The sequence below is a fragment of the Myxocyprinus asiaticus genome, chromosome 3, assembly GCF_019703515.2.
Source record: "Myxocyprinus asiaticus isolate MX2 ecotype Aquarium Trade chromosome 3, UBuf_Myxa_2, whole genome shotgun sequence".
NCBI lineage: Eukaryota > Metazoa > Chordata > Actinopteri > Cypriniformes > Catostomidae > Myxocyprinus > Myxocyprinus asiaticus.
Window position 1 is genome coordinate 46,838,247 of NC_059346.1, and position 19,729 is coordinate 46,857,975.

Here is a 19,729-nt window from a genome sequence, read left to right on the forward strand (position 1 = left end):
GGGAAACGCAAACCAACATATTTCCATTATAGCCCATGTCTAAGTACATTATGGTGGTACTATGTATAAAATATTGACGGTTACAAAACACAAATGTGCTAAAGGTCAAATGCATCTGCATTTGTTGCTAGTTATGAACCAGTGAGTGATGGATTTATACCCTTTTTTATTTTAAAGACACATAACAGTGTTCTTCATACAAAATACAACAACTCCCCTGTAAGGACAAACTACATATATATATACACAGAACAACTGCCAAAAATAGTCTTTACATAAAAATATAATTCTTAAACCACGAGAGAGAGAGAGAGAGAGAGAGAGAGAGAGAGAGGGAGAACTAAAAAAAAAAAAAAAAACACACACACAATGTAATTTGCAGCAATTAATTTGGAGCAGTTTAGAAGGCCACCATTTTGCCCACATGTCATTACACTGTACTTTATTAAGAATGCTTCATAAATATTTAGCCTCAGGACAACATTAACATTCCTCAATTAGATAGTGAAATACATGTCATGAGCTGAGCACATTACTACAAATCAATTCACAAAACAAATGCAGATAATGCAATTAGAAATGTATGAATCATCAAAATATCAACACATATTTTAGATTCCAAACTTCAAATCAAAATACTGTTGTAGCAGTTCACATGTAACCTGAACGTTTAATTCTTTTTACAGTCAACAATTATGTGAATACACTTTGTTTCCGTGTTAATAGACATAAAGTGTGATTTGTAAGAGCTCTACAACAGAATGCATATACCGTGTGTATATATACAGAACATATATATATATATATATATATACACAGTATAAATACTGATCAGCCACAACATTAAAACCACTGACAGGTGAAGTGAATAACATTTATTATCTCGTTACATTGACACCTGTTAAGGGGTGGGATATAATAGGTAGCAAGTGAACAGTCAGTTCTTGAATTTCATGTGTTTGAAGCAGGAAAAAATGGGCAAGAGTAAGGATCTGAGCCACTTTGACAAGGGCCAAATTGTGATGCTAGACAACTGGGTCAGAGCATCTCCAAAATGGCAGGTCTTGTGGGGTGATCCCAGTATGCAGTGGTTAGTACCTACCAAAAGTGGTCCAAGGAAGGACAACCGGTGAACCAACAACAGGGTCATGGTCGCCCAAGGCTCATTGATGCGCATAGGGAGCGAAGGCTAGCCCGTCTGGTCCGATCCCACAGAAGAGCTAAAAACGTAATGCTGGCCATGATAGAAAGGTGTCAGAACACATAGTACATCGCAGCTTGCTGGGAATGGGGCTGCATAGCCACAGACCGGTCAGAGTGCCCATGCTGACCCCTGTCCGCCGCTGAAAGCGCCTACAATGGACACGTGAGCGTCAGAACTGGACCATGGAGCAATGGAAGAAGGTGGCCTTCCTTGATGAATCACGTTTACTTTTAGATCATGTGGACGACCGGTTGCGTGTGCATTGTTTACCTGGGGAAGAGATGGCAGCAGGATGCACCATGGGAAGAAGGCAGGCCGACGGAGGCAGTGTGATGCTCTGGGCAATGTTCTGCTGGGAAACCTTGGGTCCTGGCATTCATGTGGATGTTACTTTGACACGTAACACCTACCTAAAGATTGTTGCAGACCACATACACCCCTTCATGGCAACGGTATTTCCTGTCGGCAGTGGCCTCTTTCAGCGGGATAATGCGCCCTGCCACACTGCAAAATTGTTCAGAAATGGTTTGAGGAACATGACAGAGAGTTCAAGGTGTTGACTTGGCCTCCAAATTCCCCAGATCTCAATTCGATTGAGCATCTATGGGATGTGCTGGACCACAAGTCTGATCCATGGAGGCCCCACCTCGCAACTTACAGGACTTAAAGTATCTGCTGCTAATGTCTTAGTGCCAGATACCACAGGGCAGTTTCAGAAGTCTTGTGGAGTTCATGCCTCGACGGGTCAGAGCAGTTTTGGTGTCACAAGGGGGACCTACATAATATTAGGCTAGTGGTTTGAATGTTGTGGCTGATCGGTGTATATCGGTATATATATATATATATATATACACATATATTTGTCTATGTCTACTGTAATATATATATATTATAGTAGACTTAGACAAAAATATTTAAAAAAGCATTATCCAGTTCAAAAGTGTCTCTGCAATTTATAGAAAAAGACAGCTATTTTGACCAATTCAATTGAGAATATGAATAAACTAGTGAAAAAGTCATCAAAGTGTACTCAGTATAATGGAGTACCAAATTGTCATAAAATTAATAAGAAATGTTTTATAAAATGGGCTAAACTTGTTTTTATATGAGGAGATTAATTCTGTCATTATAAATGCATTGCTGCAGAATTGTATACAAACACGTATGATGCTCAAAGGGCTTGTTCACCCAAAAATGAAAATTCTGTCATCATTTACCCTCAAGCTTTTTCAAAACCCTTTGACTTTCTTACTTTCATGGAACACAAAAGGAAATGTTACACAGAATTTTAGTTTCTGTCACCACTCACTATTACTGCATCTTTTTTTCCATACAATGAAAGCGAATGGTGACTGAGATGGTCATTCTGCTTAACATCTTCTTTTGTGTTCCATAGAGGTAAGAAAGTCATAGGAGTATGGAACAATATGAGGGTGAGTAAATGATGACAATGACAGAATTTTCCTTTTTGGGCAAACTATCCTTTTAATAATCAGATTTAAAAATAAAATAAAAGTTGATTTGCTTATTAGGACAATAATATTCTTATATTCAGATCCTCCAAGGATCTCACATGAATGCTAAAATAATGTAACACTGTAGCTTTTTGTGACTTCACATGTAGACTAAAAAAATGTGTTCAGAGCAGATTTCAGGCAACAATGAGAGTATCAAATCAGGTTTTTCCACGTCCGGTCATTGACAAGGCAGTGTGTTACGTGTCACTGGCTTCTCCGCCAGTGACCTCGAATGGTAGGATAAATCATATTCCCAAATGTTTTTTTAAACCGTCACATAGAAATACTGAAACAGAGTGACTTTCATAGAGTGAAACTTAGTTTATTTCATTAAAAATCTCTATAAATAATGTAGAATATTCCTTAAAATATACTTTTGACCTAGTTTGCTCAATTTAGTTTTACAATAATAAAATAGTTTCTCATGTTAAATCACCTTCTCTGTTTGTTTAAGGTTGAGAAATACTCACTAACAGGTGCTCGTTCACATAAATATGCCTGATACACAAGCCAAACATTTGTCAGTCCTTAGACAAGCTCTTCATTACAAAGTTTTGGAAATAAAACAGAAACACAACAGAACAAATAAAATTCATCAAATAAATTAGTCTCCTTCAACACTTGGCAGGGGTTTCATATATTACATTCACCTTATCCTGAAGAGATTTCCCTCTCAATGTTGCTATATGGATGCTATACATAAGGCCTGAAGCTTCTGGCCTTCCACCTCTTTGATCGAACACGAAAGAAGAAGAACATGACCATGAGGAACACGCAGGAGAGGGAGTACAGCAGCACGCAAAGACTCATGTCCACGCTGGAGAACCCCAGACCCAGAAATGTCATGCCTGGCCTGGGTTCTATCTGGACACCTGTCCCTTTCTCACCATCTGTGTCAGTCCTCTTCAGATGTTTAGGAACACTCTCAGGAGATGGCTTTACATTTTGGTTAAGGTGAATTTTGCTGTCAGTAATAGCTTTGGGTTTATCAAGGGCCGGAGGGCCTGGCTCTGGTTGGCTGCTGCTGGTGTATTTTGGGGAAATGTTTGAAGCACCATAGTGCTGTTTGAGGAAAGCAAGTACCATCTGTTCATTCCAGACATGAAGGCCTTCTTGCTCCTCATGGCATGTCGGACAGAGATCAGGAGTGGGCCATTGAGTCTTAGGAAACATGGGGTCCTCACTCATTGATCCTGCATAAAGAGTGGACAATGAGCTATGTGGGTGATGTCAGACATCATATATACAGTATATGCATGATACAGCTTAATAAAGACATAAGAGTACTATACTTATTTTTTTCTAAATTTCTCCTTTTATTCTAAATTGATGCCCTTGATTCACCCCCCCCCCCATCTGTCTATCTTTCTTCGTTCATTCCCCTTTTCCTTCCTATCTGTTTATGTTTGTTCATGTATATCTTCCTTCATTACTCATGTCTTTCTTACTTCCTTCATGACTTCCTTTCTCCTCATCTATTTTCCTTATTTCCTTCCTGTCTTCCATCTTTTTTCCTTCATTTCTGTCTTCATTTCCATCTTTATTCTTTTTTTCTATTTTCCTTCCTTCATATTTTTCTTCTATCATTAATTTTTGTCTTCCTGTCTTCTTTCCTTTTTGTCTCTCATCCTGATTTTGTTCCTCTCTTCTTGTCTTCTTTCCTACTCTTCTGTTTTCTTTCTGTCTTTTTCCTTTACTCAGGTCTTCCTTCTTGTCTTTTCTCCTTGCATTCTTTCGTCTTCCTTCCTAACTGCCTTTTCCCTTTCCGTCATCCTGATTTCCTTCCTGACATCCTTGATCTCTTCTCCTTTCTTGCTTCTCTCTTTCATATTTTTTCCTTCCTTCCATCTTTCTTCCTTCCTTCATTCTTTTCATCCCGATTTCCTTTAAATTTTTCTTTCAATTTTCCTGTCTTCCATCCTTCCTATCTTTCTTTCCTCATTCTTTCCATTCTTCCTTCATGTTTTCTTTCTTCCTTCCCTTCTGTTTCTTCCTTCCTATCTTTCTTCTCATTTGAAAACTTCCAATAATACAGTGACTGATACAGATAATATTGTAAATACCAACAACAACAACAACAACAAAACTTACACTTCTTCTATCACTACTGAGGAGATGGAAGTAACAAAGTAATTATAGCACCTCTACTCATCAGATGTTTTAATTAGCTGCATGCTTCCACTCATGAGAATGACATGATGCATTACTGCACATTTACTGTCTTACCTGTCAGTCTTGTGTTAACCTGATTGTGCTTTCTCCACAGCCACAGTACTGCCTCATCCACTGATTTGACCTGGTTCAGAGACTCCTGTGCCATCTCTTCAAAGTGCTTCCCACACTCCTGGCAACCAAAAAAGGTCCCGATGTAACGGCGCATAGTTTGAAGTACTGCCAAGGGATCATCTTCAAACCCTGAGGTGAAGAATGTAGGGCATTATTTGAAATTAGCCATAGCAAAAAGGAAACAGGAACTAACAGACAACGGCTACAATGAGGGAGAAAAATTATCTGCTTGCTAAGAGAGTAACTTGTCCAAAGAGTGACAGAAGAGTGTGAATGTTAAGGTGTTTTCAAATAGTAGTCAAAGGTCTGAAAACACTTGACTAAATTTGTTTACAATACATGGGAACTCTTTCAAAACTGTTAAAAAACCCTCCCAGGTGGATACCTCATGAAACTGGTTGGGAGAATGCCCAGAGTGTGCAGCACTGTAATCCGGCAAAGGGTAGCTACTTTGAAGAAGCTAAAATATCATACTTTTCGGTCAATAAATAATGTCCATATTTCCAATTTTGTCATTTCATAGTTTTTATGATGTTATTGTTTTAAAATGTGGAAAATTGAAACATTTATTATTAGTATTAATGGATCTGAAACAGGTCTCAGGCTCACTAAGAGGAAGGCATTTCCCTACTCATACCAGTGTTAGCTAGAGCATCAGGTCGGTTGGCAGCCTGGACAGTCAGAACATGAAACAGAGTCCAGAGGGAGCAGGGATATCCTCTCAGTGCCACACTACTGCCCTGGCATCCAACCCACTGCACTTGCTCACTCAGGTACAGCCCTGAGATCTGAGACATAAAACAAACAGCGCAGCTTAAATCCACTACCACACTGATTAGTGTTCCTGTCACTTACACAAAAACAAAAACAAGGACTTACAAGCATAGCTGGTATAATATGCCATATTTCTTGTCATGAGGTACAGAGGCCCCATTTCCACCTGATATTAAGATGCGATATTGGTTATACGATCATATGTGATCAGCCGAGATACATTCCTGTTTCCACCTGGTATTACCATGCGTCTTAAAGGAATAGTTCAATCAAAAATAAAAATTCTCTTATCATTTGCTCAACCTCATGCCATCCCGGATGTGTATTACTTACTTTCTTCAGCAGAACACAAATTAAGATTTTTAGAAGAATATCTCAGCAATTTTCGTACATACAATGCAACAGGGTTCCCACTCTTTTCAAGACACAATTTTCCAGGGCATTTCCAGGACACTTTACATACCCATCGGGTGTAATATTTAAGCAAAAACACACGAGAGGCCATGATGTATATTGTGGTTATTGGATGGTTATTTTTTTCTGAATTCCATATTCAACAGTTTAATTACATTTTATTATCAAAACAGTGAAAATTGAATTATTTTAATGAATTAAAACACACAAAGCATAAAGGGAACATTACCTTGACCAGACAGACTTATTTTACATGTTTGTTGCAACGCTGTTAATAGGCATCATTTGTGGATTTTCCAAGAGCTAAAACTTGTGGTTGGAATGGGTTAGAATTTCTATTCACACATTATAATTTTTTTTAATAGCAAATGCGAGCAAAACTGTCACACTGTACAGCCCTGCATCTACTACACACACACAAGAGCGTGCATGATGCTCATGACTCTGTGTTGTCAGTGTTTGAGCGGAAGGCTTCAAACATTCATTTTGAAGCACACAGCACATGCAGATTATGCTACTGCTCACCCTTTTGTGCTTTAATAATCACACTAGGATATATTACTTATTTACAATTACACATTTGGCAGATGCTTTTACCAGTTATGTGCTTTAGCCCACTACGCCACCACCACTTATGCATTCAAACATTTGTTTTCGTCCCAGTTATGTCAAATTCCATGACATACCACGTTTTATAGCTAATGCTATTTTTTTATGACTGGATGCAGTGATTCAGTCCATGTTTTCCACATCGCAGACATGTGGAAACTGTGGTATGAGTGGACTCCAATTGTTGAATTATTGAATATTAATTCACAGACTGCATCAACATGCTACCACCTCGGGGTGTGAATACATTTTTTTTAAAATCAGCGTTTCGACTGTCATCATTGTCTAAAGTTTACAACTTTTTGTTTTTGTCGTTAACACAACAACAATGTTGTAATGAAAAAAGTCATATTTAGCACTTTATCAGTACTTACTTTTTTACTTACTATTTTATCAGAGCAAAGTAGAGGTGACAACAGATGTGCAGAGAATGTACCTGACAGGGCTTCGATCATGACAATCAACCGTTGACCTTGCTTCACAATGCGCAGCCACCAGCAGTGACATAGCGATATGAATTTGTGTATTTGGCACCTATCCCAAGTCTCGATCGTTACCATGTTTTTGTGGATGTAACAAAAACTTTGTTAGCGACACAGTCAAACAGTTTTATTATACTAAAATACTTTCCAGGACAAATAATTATTTTCCAGGACCTTTAGGAAATGTTCTCACTTTCCATGCTGGAAAACTGCATTTCAAAATTTCAGGTTTTCCAGGACGCGTGGGAACCCTGTGCAAGTGAATGGGTGCCAAAATTCTGAAGCTCCAAAAATCAAATAGGTCAGCATAAAAGTAATCCATATGACTCCAGTGGTTAAATCAATGTCTTCAGAAGTGATACAATATGTATGTGTGAGAAACAGATCAATATTTTAGTAAATTTTTACTATATATACTCCTCCCTTCTCAGTCAATCTCCACTTTAACTTTCAGGGTGCGTTCCATTCTGAAGGGCTAATCCCTATGCCCTATTACATTCAGAAGGTTTACCCTTCAGAGTGAGAGCTTCGGAGGGTTGAAGGGTGTAGGGCTCAAAAATAACAGTAATTCACCAAAGGAGTCAAAGGAGCCGCTGCAGTCGCACAAAGGCTGATGCTAATGAACATCACCTGCACCTAATATTTACAAATGATTCTGTATCACTAAGTGCTTTCAGAATAGAAATTATTTAAATATTTATGACTTTATGAAAAATGTAAGCCTCATGTTGAAATTTTTTTTTAAATTTATTTTAATTAAAAAAAGACACCAATAAACAAATGTACTGTACATTTATTAAATAAAATTCCACTTTGTATTATTATTTTAATTAAACTCCTTTAGAATAACTGATCCAGCGAATTTACAATAAATAACACAAGCATTAACCAGTTTCAAACAAAAAGCCAGGGATTTACAATCATTTTTAAAAGTTAATTATTAATTATAATTTTTAATTATTAACTATTAATTATTATAATAATTAAAAGCTTTTATAGATTATGGAAATTACGGGATGTCACATGTTTTTGTTTATAGAAACAGACTGCAGTTGCAGCTGGTTTAATTTACACTAAATTATACTTGGCAAACTTCTATTTTTGTGACGTACGCTCTGGTTCTGGTCCGCTTGGCAGCGAATTGTCCATCCATTGAACCCTACATAAACGCCCATTTCGAAGCAGCTATTTATGAGTCTTTCGGTTTGGAATGACCCTTCAACATGGCGGCCAAAATCGTTCCCCCTTTGAAGTGCCCTTCAGAGGCGGAGTTATCCCGTTTGGAATGCAGGGTCACTTTCATATTCTTCTTCTTGTGTTTTTGGTGATTCACATTCTTCATGCATACGCCCCCTACTGGGCAGGGAGAAGAATCTCTTGCAAAAATTGACTTAAATATTGGTCTGTTTCTTACCCACACCTAGTATCATATAAATTCTGAAGACATGGATTTAACCACTGGAGTCTTATGGATTACTTTTATGCTGACTTTGTGCTTTTTGATGCGACAAAATTTTGGCACCCATTCACTTTGTATGGAACAACAGAGCTGAAATTTTCTTCTAAAAATCTTAATTTGTGTTTTGCAGATGAAAGAAAGTCATATACATCTGGGATGCCATGAGGGTAAATAAATGGTGAGAGAATTAAAATTTTTGGGTGAACTATCCCTTTAAATGCGACTCCTGTGACCACTTGTGTTTGGATTTCATTGGAAGGGTCTGTGATTTCATGACGACATACATCAATCACTATGTTAGTGTTTTATGGCATGTTAATAAACATAATTTAAAAAAATGGTGCACTGTTTCTCCCAGATGCAGCTAAAAATTTATCTATACACAGATGCAACATTTCGAGCAGAATTCTCCATTATTTAGATGTGTGTGCTTGTCTGTGCATGTTTATATCAGATACACTGAAGAAGATCTGTGAAGTTATCATGCTTCGCTTTTTCACATTTTCCGATCGGACGGTTATTTCCTTTTAAAGCTGCATATAACCGGCTAAGTTTAAACTCTTGTTTTAGCGCAGCAGTTGACTGATAGGGAAGGGGTGGTGCTTCGCTGCTGTCTGAGATGCATTCGGGATGAATTGCATTTCACACTTCAAATGTGATGTGGTCACATGCGATTTTGACTACCTCCGTATGTGGTTTCAGTGATCTGATCACAAAACAGTTTGGACCCTGTTTCCACCTGTTTTTAGCACTCACCACTTGTGATCGGATCACAAAAATTCCATCTTAATACCAGGTAGAAATGGGGCCAGAGACTTTTTAAGTATTAAACCTGAATAAGTTGTTTAATGAGTAACTGTCTCACCCTCATCTTGTTGTTGACCAGGTCCAAGATAGCATCAAAGGGGATCTTCTCCAAAGGCAAACTGACTAGCCATTCTAGTAAAGTCTCAAGAAGTTTCACCACTGATTGGCGACCAGGAAATAGCTGAGATCAAAGAGGCCAAGAAAGTCAAACCTGTGAACTTTAAAGCTCTTATAAGAATACGTAAGTGTGAAGAAAAAGTTGTATTTGTGTTGAAACACTACCTTGGCAACAACTGTTACAAAATCCTTGAAAGTTTTTAATTCTTCTCCTTCTAAGGTCTTGTGAGTGGCCAGTTCGACCCTCAACAGGTAATGTAAGCCAGACTCCAGATCGGCCATGTACACCTTAGACCTGGAGAAACACATTTTTCACATTCATACTGGTTACATTTTCTAGCCTAAGTCTCACCAGTATAAAATTCAAAGTTTGAGACTTTTAGTCAATGTCATTTGGCTTTGAGGTCATCTACAGTATGTGTGATTGTATTCCTAAAGTTTGACAAAATATTGACCACTGACTATTCTAAAAAGCCTTTCAATATTTCCCACTCTATCTTCCTGTTTCGAAAAGAAAAATAACAACACATTTCTTTAACCTCAGATTAAAAAAAAAAAAAAAAGTGGGCTTTTACTGGAAATATAAACATTAACACAATAAAACTCACTTTTCAAAGTCTTTCCACTTCACTTGGTTTCCTTGTCCATTACTCCCAGGCTGAGGATGCTGCAGGGATGAGGTGGACTGTTTCCTGTGCACTCCAGGGAGGAGTTTCAGAAAGGAAGAGAAGAAGAAGCGTAGCCTCTTTTGACTGTTAACACAAACCCAAATGTATTAAAAACACATAAACGGCTTTAATTTGATAGTTGTGTCAAAATGAATTCAACAGAGGCACTTAACGTACACATTCATGACAGTGTGTGTGCCATTATGGTGGATGAGATACGCTGATGGAACTGAACTTATCCCTAGTTTCCCCATTAGAAGCTTGTCTGAGCTCAGAGCTCTCTTCACTGTCACACCCTCATATGGCATTAGGTCCAAAATTACCTGAAAAAATTAAATAAAAATCTATCTTCATCTTTAATGGAAATATCAACAAATACTCAACGTCACCTCACCTCACCTCATTGTGTTCCACTAAATAAATTAAGTCATACAGGTCTGGATCAAGTAAATGTGAGCAAATGATGACAGAATTATCATTTTGGGTGAACTATTTCTTTAATTATTACTGTTTAATGTATATATTTTTGTCCTAAACAATAGAATGATTAAACACACAGCAATTATTTTTCATACCTCTCTGCCTACATAGGAGTCTCTATCTTCAACTATTACGGCAGTGTAGTGCTCTGTCTTCTTCCCCATTAAGGACAGTATGTCCTCAGCCCTGCAATAGATGACAAATTCAATGTCTGACAATGTCTCTAAATAGGAATCTGAGACACGTTTCGTTTCTGTCAAGAAACAAGAAAAGATTCCCAAAGTATGATTTGTAATTAGGACATTTCTGTACAAGCATCTAATTTCAAACATCAAAAACAGCGGATATTACACTTACAGTTGTAATCGAACTTATTCAACGCCCCAAGACAGTAAGGATTTACACAGGTAAGATTTTCTGATGACCGAGAATTTTTAAACTTTACATCTATATCAGTTGAGTGACACATTTGAAGTCATAGTGTGAATATATAACCTAATATTTCTAAATAGCAGGATTAAAAAAAAAAAAAAAACACAGCCATGTCATAATTATTCAACCCCTACTGCATGTTTCTTAAATATATAAGGCTACACAAGTAATTGTTTTAAAACTAAATTAAGTCATCAATCTGCAATGGCACTTATTTAAGTTTTAAAATGTAAGTTTAACATTGAAAATGTACTTCTATTCAAAAAATGCAATTAAAAATAAGCTGTCTCAAAAGCTAATAGAGGAGATTATTTCATTACACAAGAAAGGTCATGGCTAAAAGTACATTTCCAAGGCACTTCAATTTCAAATAGACAAAGATGACAGCACCATTCATACATTTTTTAAATATGGTACAACAGCAACCTTTTTGGGGTGTGGAAGAAAGCAAAACTTCACCAAGGGAAATGTTGAATCCAGCTGACTGAATATTCAAGAAGTAATTAGGAAAGACCTGTGGAGTCCTGGAAGAAGGTTTTATAGAAGTATGACACTAAACTGAAAATGAGTTTTAGACCCATGGGTCAGCAGTACGTCTGGAGTAAGATGACAAGGTGATGACAAGAACAACACCATCCCCACAGTCAAGCATGGAGGTGGGTCAGTCCTGTTATGGGGGTGTTTTGCGGCTGCAGGAAACGGCTATCCTGACTATGTGACTGACACCATGGATTCTTTCAGGTATCAGGCCATTTTGGCATGAAAAATGTGATGCCTTCAGTGTGTAAATTGAAGCTCAGTGATCACTGGACTTTCCAGCAAGACAATAACACCAAGGATACATATAAGCTGTCCAAAATCTGGTTCAGGGATAGGTCGTGGAATGACCTTAAATGGCCCTTTCAGTCCATCATTAAAATCCCATTGCAAACCTTTGTTGGGATTTCAAGGAAGCAGTGGCAGCACATGAACCAAAGAATGTCAATGAGCTGGAAGCTTTTGCTCATGAGAAATGTGTAAAAATTCTAATAGAGAGGTGTCCGAAGCCTGAGAACACTTACCTGAAACATTTATTAAGGATAAGGAGGCTCCACAAATGACTGACTTTGGGGGTTGAATATTTTTGACATGACATTTGTGGAGAGAATTAGTTATTTTTTATTTTAAAATTTGGGTAAACTGAACTCTTTGTTCTCAAAATCACTCAAATGTGTATTAAAAACTTATTTGACTGGTTACTGAGGTTTTAGTTGATGTGTTTTAATTCACATCACCAGAATGTATTGCTGGTCAGGGGGGTTGAATAATTTTGATTGCAATTGTATGTGTGCTAAAAGGATTATTAAAATTGGGTGGTAATAGTTGTGAGCAAACCTGGCAGGGTCCAGGGGAGGGCAGCTAACAGGCCAGTTGTGTCTTGTGTGGTTTTGGAGGAAGTTCACAATCAGCTGCCTCACTGTCTGCAGCTCTCTGTCAGCCCCTGTCAACACACAAATACAGTACAAAAACAAACAAAAAAATCAAACACACATATTCATTATACATTAACAGCAACAATAGCAATAATTGAAAAAGTTAAATTGTACTCAGAGCAAACATGAAACCCACCTCGATATGTCTTCCCAAAATCATTTGTGGTGTCATGTGCCTTGAAATACTGAGGAAAGAAACAATATTATTCCAAAATGAAATCCACAAGACATCATCAATCTTCCTAAATCTTAATTCTTTACACATTCTAACTAGGCAAAGTAATACAAGTTTCAAGCAATGAGAGTTCACAGTGGGTGGGGCTACCCAGTACAATGCTGCATAAATAGAAACCAAGCAATCAACAGAAAATCCTTTTACCCGCTATTGTCACGGTTGTGGCTGGTTACATTTATATAGTGCTTTTCTGACACTACACTTAAAGCTCTTTACATAGTGAATAGGGGACTCTCCTCAACCACCACCAGTGTGCAGCATCCACCTGGATGATGCAACGGCAGCCATAGTGCACCAGTATGCTCACCACATACCAGCTATTGAGAGTAGAGTGATAGAGCCAATTAATGGATGGGGATTATTAGGAGGCCATGATTGATAAGGGCCAATGGGTGGAATCTGGCCAGTACACCAGGTTTACACCCCTACTCTTTACAAGAAGTGCCCTGGGTTTTTTAATGTCCACACAGAATCAGGACCTCGGTTTAACTTCTCATTCGAAGAACGGTGTCTATTTACAGTACAGTGTCCCCATCACTATACTAGGGTGTTAGGGTAAGCACCCCCTGCTGGCTTCACTAATGCCTCTTCCACCAAGAACCTTAGTTTTTCCCCAGGAGGTATCCCATCCAGGTACTGACCAGGCTCAAACCTGCTTAGCTTCAGTGGACAACCAGTTTAGAGCTACTGGGTGATATGGCTGCTGACAAAAACTCTGAATTAATATGAAAGATATACCTTTTATCATATGTTGCTTTTTCATGTCATGTCTGGTTAGGACATGGTGAAAGAAAAGAAAAAAAAAACTTCTAGCTTTATAAGAATTATCATGAGTATTAGCATACCCTGAAGGTGGGGTAGAAGTGGATTCCGAACTCCTTACAAATGTCAAAGTTCTTCTCATGAGCACAGTCCAGAACTCCAATACGAATGGCCTGTCCCCAGTCTAAGACAGGAGAGAGTAAAGACATTTCAGAGAAACACAAGGTGAGACATATTTCTTTCTTTAAATAAAATTGTAAAAAGTTTAAACTCTCAACCAAATAACCACATCAAAAACTTCAACAAAGAACATTATTAAACAGAATCAAACATGACCCACCAGCCTTGTTTGACTTTGCGCATAAGGCCAAACTGGGTGATTATCACAAAACCATAAGAATGATGCATCCTTAGAAAAGCCCTTATAATAAGTGTTGCTTTGACCAAATGACAAATAGAACAAATTGCAAAATGGATTACTGTGGAATGAAGGCCAATGATAGGCTTATGTTCAATTATATGGAAATACTGTCTAATCAATGCTTTACTCATATGTCACAATTATGTATTTTAATTATCTGAATTATATATATATATATATATATATATATATATATATATATATATATATATATATATATATATATATATATATATATGTACACTGGTGGCCAAAAGTTTGTAATAATGTACAGATTTTGCTGTTTTGGAAGGAAATTGGAGTTTGGAGAAAGTGTCACATAGTGGTCAAAATGCTTAGTCAATTTAATCAACTTTAAGTCAACTTTTTTGTCTCACTGCTTCCTTATCCTGAGTCTTCAGACAATAACAAAGAGAAATTTCAAAATGCTCTTTTCCCCATTTAAAACTTAAATGAACAACATCAGTATCTCAGCAACGATTTCGAGGGCTCACTTCCAGCTTGGTATGTCTCTTTGCCATCATTAAGACTTGTTAATTGAATGGTGCAGCGGTTAAAGCTCTGGACTACAGTTCCAAAAGTTGGCAGTTTGATCCCTGTTGTACATGAGCTTGTTGGACTGTGCTTAGTGAAAGTTTGCAGGGTTTGTCCCCAATCATTGTGGCTTGCAGCTTTTCTTATTATTATTCTTTCTCCTCAATGGGAGTCTAAGGCAGCACAATGAATCATACATAGGAAAATGATTAAATTTGGCACACTGATAGGGGTGGGTCTGAATAGCTCCATAAAAACATTTGGAGACTTTATGACAAACGCTATAGCACCACCACCAGTTCAAAAATGCACTTTTCTTTTGTGTATAACATTTGAGCCACTTGGCCTAGAAACACAATTCATGTTTTGTCTATTTTCCCTCCCCATGATGATTATAACGGACCCCATATATTAGAACTTCACCTATTACACTGGCAGCCATGTTGAATTGTGACATTTATAGTTTTTCCGTTACTCCTAAAAAATGTCTCAGATGATTTTTAGTCCGAGCCGCACAAATGAATGACTGAAAGGAATGTTTTTTTTTTTCTGAATTTTTATCTTTGTTGAAAAGTTACGACAATGTGAAGCTAACTATGGCGACCGCTGTGCTTGGCTGTGCTGACTCTCAGCTTGGTGTGTACATTTGGCTGCTGTCAACCTTGTGACAGTGTAGTTCAGTGGATTGTGTGCTGACTGTGAAATGAAAAGGTATAGGTTTGATCCCAACCTAAGGCGAACTGGAGTGGGTTTTCTTTGAACGTCATATTCACATTTATGTGTTCTTTGTGTCATGCTTACTGTGGTGCAATTGGGGCCATTTTGTTGCTTGACCCCGTATTCCTACTTGCAGCTATATTTGTAATTGTAAGTGTATTGTCACTTAAGGTTTTCTTCACTTATTGGGTTTCTTGCAACCGACTGCAGGACATTTTCTTGACAGGTTTTGTGAGAATCAGCCAACTGTAAAAAGGAAAAGGGGGATTTGTTGGATTCACAGGCCAGTACCATCTCTTCATGTGTTAAACTACACAAGCTGGCTTCAAAGACTTAATGCATTATCTATACTGACTGCCAGCAGAGTTGCCATATAAGTGGATAGGTAAAAGGAACATTGGCAGGTAGCTTAAAACCTTTTGATTTTTTATTACAGTTTTGTGTCACGGCTCCAGTGAGTTTGTCGGTTTGTTCTGTATGTTTTGTTATTTTCTCTCCCTTATGTCTCGCAGGCACGGCCAGCATGCATGATCAGTGTTTCCATAGGAACATTCATTATTCCCAGGGGAACGCTGATCATGCCACTAATTAGTGTGCCGAGCAACACCTGGTTCCCCTCTAATTCCCTTCTTAAGCCCTTCATATTCTCAGTATCTTTGCTAGAATGTTGTTTGGTGTGAAGTAACTAACCTCACTATCTCTGCCTAGTTGGTCCTGTCTTGTGTATCTGTTGGTTGCCTGCGTGTCAGGTGTGTGGTTGCTTTCCAGTTTGCTGTGTGTCAGCTGGGTTTCCACGGAGGATACCTCGTCTTTGCCCGTGTGTCGGGAGCTAGATCGCCCTACCCTGCTGGGCGTTGTTCTGCACCTCACTAAGCTTCAGAGGATTCCACGAATCTGTTCCTGACTTCCACAATGCACACACTTATTCTACGAACACACTCTTCATGGACTGCCCCTTGCGCTGCCATGGCACGCACTTCTCAGAGATCTCTTCCCGCTGCTGCAGCCAGTGCCGGGATCCTCGACATCCACAACTCAGTGACTACTTATATTTATTGTAAATAAATCATTTGAACTGTTCCTCTGCTCTTGAGTCTGTTTGTCTCGCTATCGCTCTGACAGTTTTGAGCTCTGACATTGGAAACATTGGCGATATTAGGGCTTTCACACAATTTTCTGAGAGAAAATACAGTCCACTTGCTCAATAAATCATGGTTTCATACAGACAACTCTATAAATTTGTACAATGGGTTTCTGTAGCCAGGTAGTTTATTTTAACACAAACTCATAAGCTCAGTGAACAGCTGTAAAAACGGTTTCAGAAAGTGAAAGCAGATGGAGTGTGAAGCGCCGAAATTAAACAAAAAACTGGAGTGGCAGCTGATATCAAACTTTGTATAAGAAAGAAGAGACAGCTGGGGGCTCTTCGGAACCTCCCTGATCCTCTATTCTTCACCTGAGGGCAGGACATTGCAGGATTTGGAATGTGTGGGGGAATGCGCAGTGGGGTCGTGCCCTCACAATAGGGCCATCTGACCCTCATTGTGAAGGTAACAGCTGGTAGGCGGCCACTCACAAGCCACCCAGCCGACAGCCTGTGCCAACAAAGGCACACTGAATGCATTCAACAGCACACTAGATGCTCTTTGGAACATTCTCAAATTATGCTGGGATAACATGGATCGTCAGGTTTTGCACAAACTTGTGAAGTTCATGTCAGCTCGAGTGCATGCTGTCATTAAAGCAAAAGGGGGTATACCAGCTCTTAAGAAATTCTGAAGTTGTTCATTTTTCAGTTCAACTTTTCACTTAAATTGTTATGCTTATAATTTGTAATGAAAAGAATTAACTAAATTAGAAAAATTCAATAGAGCAGCATTTTCACTAGTTGTCTAAAACTTTTGAACCCTGCTATATATCAAAGCACCATGGTATTACCATCACAGTACAATGGTATCTCCACACTAGTTTTTTTGTAAGGGTCATAAAACATTAAAAAAAACCAGCAAGAGAAAACACTAAAGCTGTCACATTGATTGTTGGAAGAGCTTTTCCTACCCAATCTCACAGCTCTACCACTTTCAGCATCTTCAAGACAAGGTGTTAAATCTTTTTGCCCTCATTTAGATTAAACATGTCAGTTTACAGTAACCTTTCACTGCCGTCACCATTCACTGCACTCAACACAAGTGGCTTCCTCCAGAATGCTAACAGTGCTTTAGCTCCATGTACGGCAGATACTACGTACTGTAGCAATGGCGTCTAAGCATTTTTATTTCCAATTAGGCCGGTCTTGTAGCTCTGAGAAGATCTGAGGAAAGAGTGCCTGTTAATCCCATTATTTGTTTAGAGTGGCTTTAGGAGCCACAGCTTGACCAGAGGTGGGCTTTCTCTGTCCAGCCAAGCTCTCGTCTAAAGACAAGCTCATCAGTTATCATTAGACAGTCAAGGAAGAAGAGAAGCTGTTTGGGTCTAGACAACCTAAGCTTCTAAAACTGAATTCATCAGCACATGCATGTGACATCCTGAAGCTATATGGTAGGCCTAGGCCTGTATATGGTGAGGCTTGTTTTTCAAGGGTAGCTCATTGTATATCTAAAGACTTGTGGCAAACATCATGCAAAATATCAGCCAAAAAAAACAAAAAAAAACAACAACAAACAAACAAAAAAAACCCACTAAATGTTATTTAATGGTGGTGCTGACACGAAATTTCAAGCAATACAATTTTTCTAATTCTTGTATAATTATCATACAAGAAGTTGTTTGACCTCATATTAGCTAATATTTCCTATTTGTAGTTTTAAAAATGTATTTTTCATACTGCAAGAATATTGGAAATCGAATATTAGAATTAACTGAAACGGTGACAAATTACAGCACCGCACATATAGACTGCCCCTTGTGCAAATAAATTGTAATATAACATCTTGATGTCTAGATTTATACCCATGTTATTTGTAAAGTACCCATCAATTCTCACATACACAAAACTGAGACAAACAGGGTGGGTGTTGTGAGTATACATGAGGCCTTGAGCACAATCAGGTAGGTGTGATAAATGCAACAATCTGCAAATCTCATGGATTTACATACAGGTGTATCAACAGTAACCAGGGCTTATCAACAACTAGGCCTACCTCGCAAGTTCTTGTGTACTTAAGTACAAACACACACACTTAAAAAAAACAAAACAAAAAAACACCTGTTTAAGAAAGACTCATGATCTACAGGAACTAATGTGATAATTACGAAAAGAAACAGACACCACAACTACATAACTATTAAGTTAGATGACAATAATCAATTGTCATACTACATTAACAAAACAGTATCAAAAGTAATATGGTAATAGCAATATTTTTGGGATATGATATCATGGCAATTCCTTGTTTTATTTCATTTTTTTTACCAGATGGTATCATTTGGCAATACTATGGTACACTGATATACATTCCTTGGTACTGAGTGATTACCATATTAATTTACTATGGCATTTACATGATACTTCAAGAATACCATGGGACATGTCCAAAAACATGGTACTGCAATCACTGTACCATGGTACCACTACAGTAATCTTTTGTAAGTGCGATCATTTCAAAATAACACCTTTCTATACTATTTTTATATATGGAAGCCAGAAATCTCTGTATTTAATACATACGATTGTGCTTTTCCTGGAGAGTACATAAACAGCAAGATTATGACTAAGGAAATCCTCCTACCCTTCACGTCGCCTGCCAGTGCTTTCCATGTAGGTGAGTATTGGATACAGTGTCCACACCAGGACGAGTAGAACTGAACGATCCAGGCGGTGGACGAGTTGAACACGGACGGCTTCAGGGTATCGCTGGTCAAGATAACCACTGGATCCTCTTCTGTGTATAACCGAGCGGACTGACCATCACCAAATAGCAGCGCCATAAAAATAATTATTTTCAGGTAAAACACAACTGCCATTGGAGGTGATGAAGGAAATGCCATACGATCTGGAGCCACACAAATAAATGAGATCTCTACATTCAGTCAGATTCTGCTAGCTAGTCCGGATGACTACAGTGGGGGCGTGTATATTCAGGAGCATCATTACTGCGTTTACAGTACGCAGAATTCCTCCATGCGCATCATATCAGCGTCTGGTCGACGCATATTACAAAATTCCAGCATTATACTAAAAATTACTATGTTAATTTACCAAAATAAACAAGTCCTTTATCAAGTTTTGCTACTTTATTTTCTTAAAATAAATTGAAAGACTGCAAATCATGCAAACACTGAAAAATACCTTTTTAGGTTTGATTGTGGTTTAATTTACACAAGTAAAAATAATGGTTCT

General features: G+C 38.1%; 1 protein-coding gene across 1 annotated transcript; it reads right to left on the reverse strand.

Moving 5' to 3' along the window:
• Window positions 1–155: 155 nt before the first annotated feature.
• Window positions 156–19,635, reverse strand: qsox2 (quiescin Q6 sulfhydryl oxidase 2). The gene is made up of 12 exons (XM_051657730.1): window positions 19,119–19,635; window positions 13,802–13,902; window positions 12,858–12,906; window positions 12,624–12,729; window positions 10,913–11,003; window positions 10,515–10,660; window positions 10,278–10,421; window positions 9,835–9,964; window positions 9,611–9,733; window positions 5,645–5,795; window positions 4,948–5,136; window positions 156–3,914 (listed from the first exon to the last, which is right to left on the reverse strand). Exons 1-12 carry the CDS (start codon window positions 19,375–19,377, stop codon window positions 3,415–3,417), a joined length of 1,989 nt encoding a protein of 662 aa, XP_051513690.1. The 5' UTR covers window positions 19,378–19,635; the 3' UTR covers window positions 156–3,414.
• Window positions 19,636–19,729: the final 94 nt, after the last annotated feature.